Source organism: Empidonax traillii, unplaced genomic scaffold (assembly GCF_003031625.1).
Source record: "Empidonax traillii isolate 1590-97213 ecotype Southwest subspecies unplaced genomic scaffold, ASM303162v1 scaffold1885:size52609, whole genome shotgun sequence".
NCBI lineage: Eukaryota > Metazoa > Chordata > Aves > Passeriformes > Tyrannidae > Empidonax > Empidonax traillii.
The window spans coordinates 48,574-49,995 of NW_020957078.1; the positions used below are offsets into that span (position 1 = coordinate 48,574).

Consider the following 1,422-nt stretch of genomic DNA (forward strand, 5'->3'; position numbering starts at 1 on the left):
GGTGGTGGCGGTGGACGCGGACGCGGGGCGCAACGCGTGGCTGTCGTACGAGCTGGTGCAGGCGTCGGAGCCGGCGCTGTTCCGCGTGGGGCTGCAGAGCGGCGAGGTGCGCACGGCGCGGGCCGTGTCGGAGCGGGACGCGGCCAAGCAGCGGCTGGTGGCCGTGGTGAAGGACCACGGGCAGCCGGCACTGTCGGCCACGGCCACGCTGCACGTGGTGCTGGCCGACAGCTTGCAGGAGGCGCTGCCGGAGCTGAGCGACAGAGACGATGTGTCCCAGCTCACATCTGATCTAAACCTCATTCTTGTAGTGTCGCTTTCTGTTGTGTCCTTTTTATTCCTTTGCACGGTCTTTTTTGCATTTTTCTTTAAATACCGACGGTCGAGGGGCCCTCCCATTTTTTTAACCTCTGATAAGGAACTCTATTCCAGCCTTGGCTCAAAAGCACCATACAACTACTGCAGCAGCACGCTGCCCTTGCCCTACTCCTATGAAGTGTGTTTAGCCTCCAAACCGGGTCAGAAAGACTTCACGTTTTTGAGACCAGGGACTGCAGCACTGTCTGCTCATCTCCTCGCCTGTGAACCCGGCCCAGGCACTCAGTCCGGGAAGGACCCTCCTAGCCCTGGGAGCTCGGCACAGGTGAGCTTCTGACTTAAGGTTTTTCTCTGCGGGTTTGTGTGAATCTTCTTAAGGTCTGGAGCACAAGTCCTATGAGCAGAGGCTGAGGGAGCTGGGGTCATTTATCCTGGAGAGGAGGAGGATCAGGGGAAACCTTATTGCTCTCTACAACTACCTGAAAGGAGGTTGTAGCCAGGTGGGGGTCGTCCTCCCAGTCAACCAGCAGTAGGACAAGAGTGCACAGTCTTAAGCCACGTCATGGGAGGTTTAGGTTGGACATTAGGAAGAAATTCTCCAGAGAAATAATGACTAGGCATTGGAATGAGCTCCCAAGGGAGGTGGTGGATTCACCATCCCTGGAGGTGTTTAAGGAAAGACTGGATGTGGCACTGAGTGCCATGGCCTAGTTGACAAGGTGGTGTTAGGTCACAGGTTGACTCCATGATTGCAGAGATCTTTTCCAACCTAATTCATTCTGTGGTTCTTTTTCCTCTCTTCTGCTGTCGGGGATCAGTGGGGAACGGCATTGTCACTTCCCGGCGCACTGCTCAATAGCTCAGGGGCGCATGAATGGGGGTCAGTGTGTGTGTGTGACATCGACTGGTCCTTTTGACCCACCTCGTCTTATGTGCTGTGTTGACGATTTTGCCCCGATTTTTGCCATGTTGTCAGTATTTCTCTGTCCTGAAGAGAACAGACAGGTGCGAGTTTCACCGAACCGTAGTGGTGAGATGGACACGGGATGGAGTGGGGACAAAAAGCGTCGTGGGGTCTGAAGATGAGACTACCCTTTCACCTTG

General features: G+C 55.1%; 1 protein-coding gene across 1 annotated transcript in view; it reads left to right on the forward strand.

Moving 5' to 3' along the window:
• The window catches only part of LOC114071192 (protocadherin gamma-B6-like), a 4,151-nt gene extending 3,444 nt beyond the window's left edge, over nt 1–707 (forward strand). The window contains exon 2 of the mRNA XM_027908932.1: nt 2–707. Coding sequence (XP_027764733.1) covers nt 2–655 — 654 coding nt within the window. The 3' untranslated portion in view covers nt 656–707. The remainder of the gene's footprint in view (nt 1) is intronic.
• Nucleotides 708–1,422: the final 715 nt, after the last annotated feature.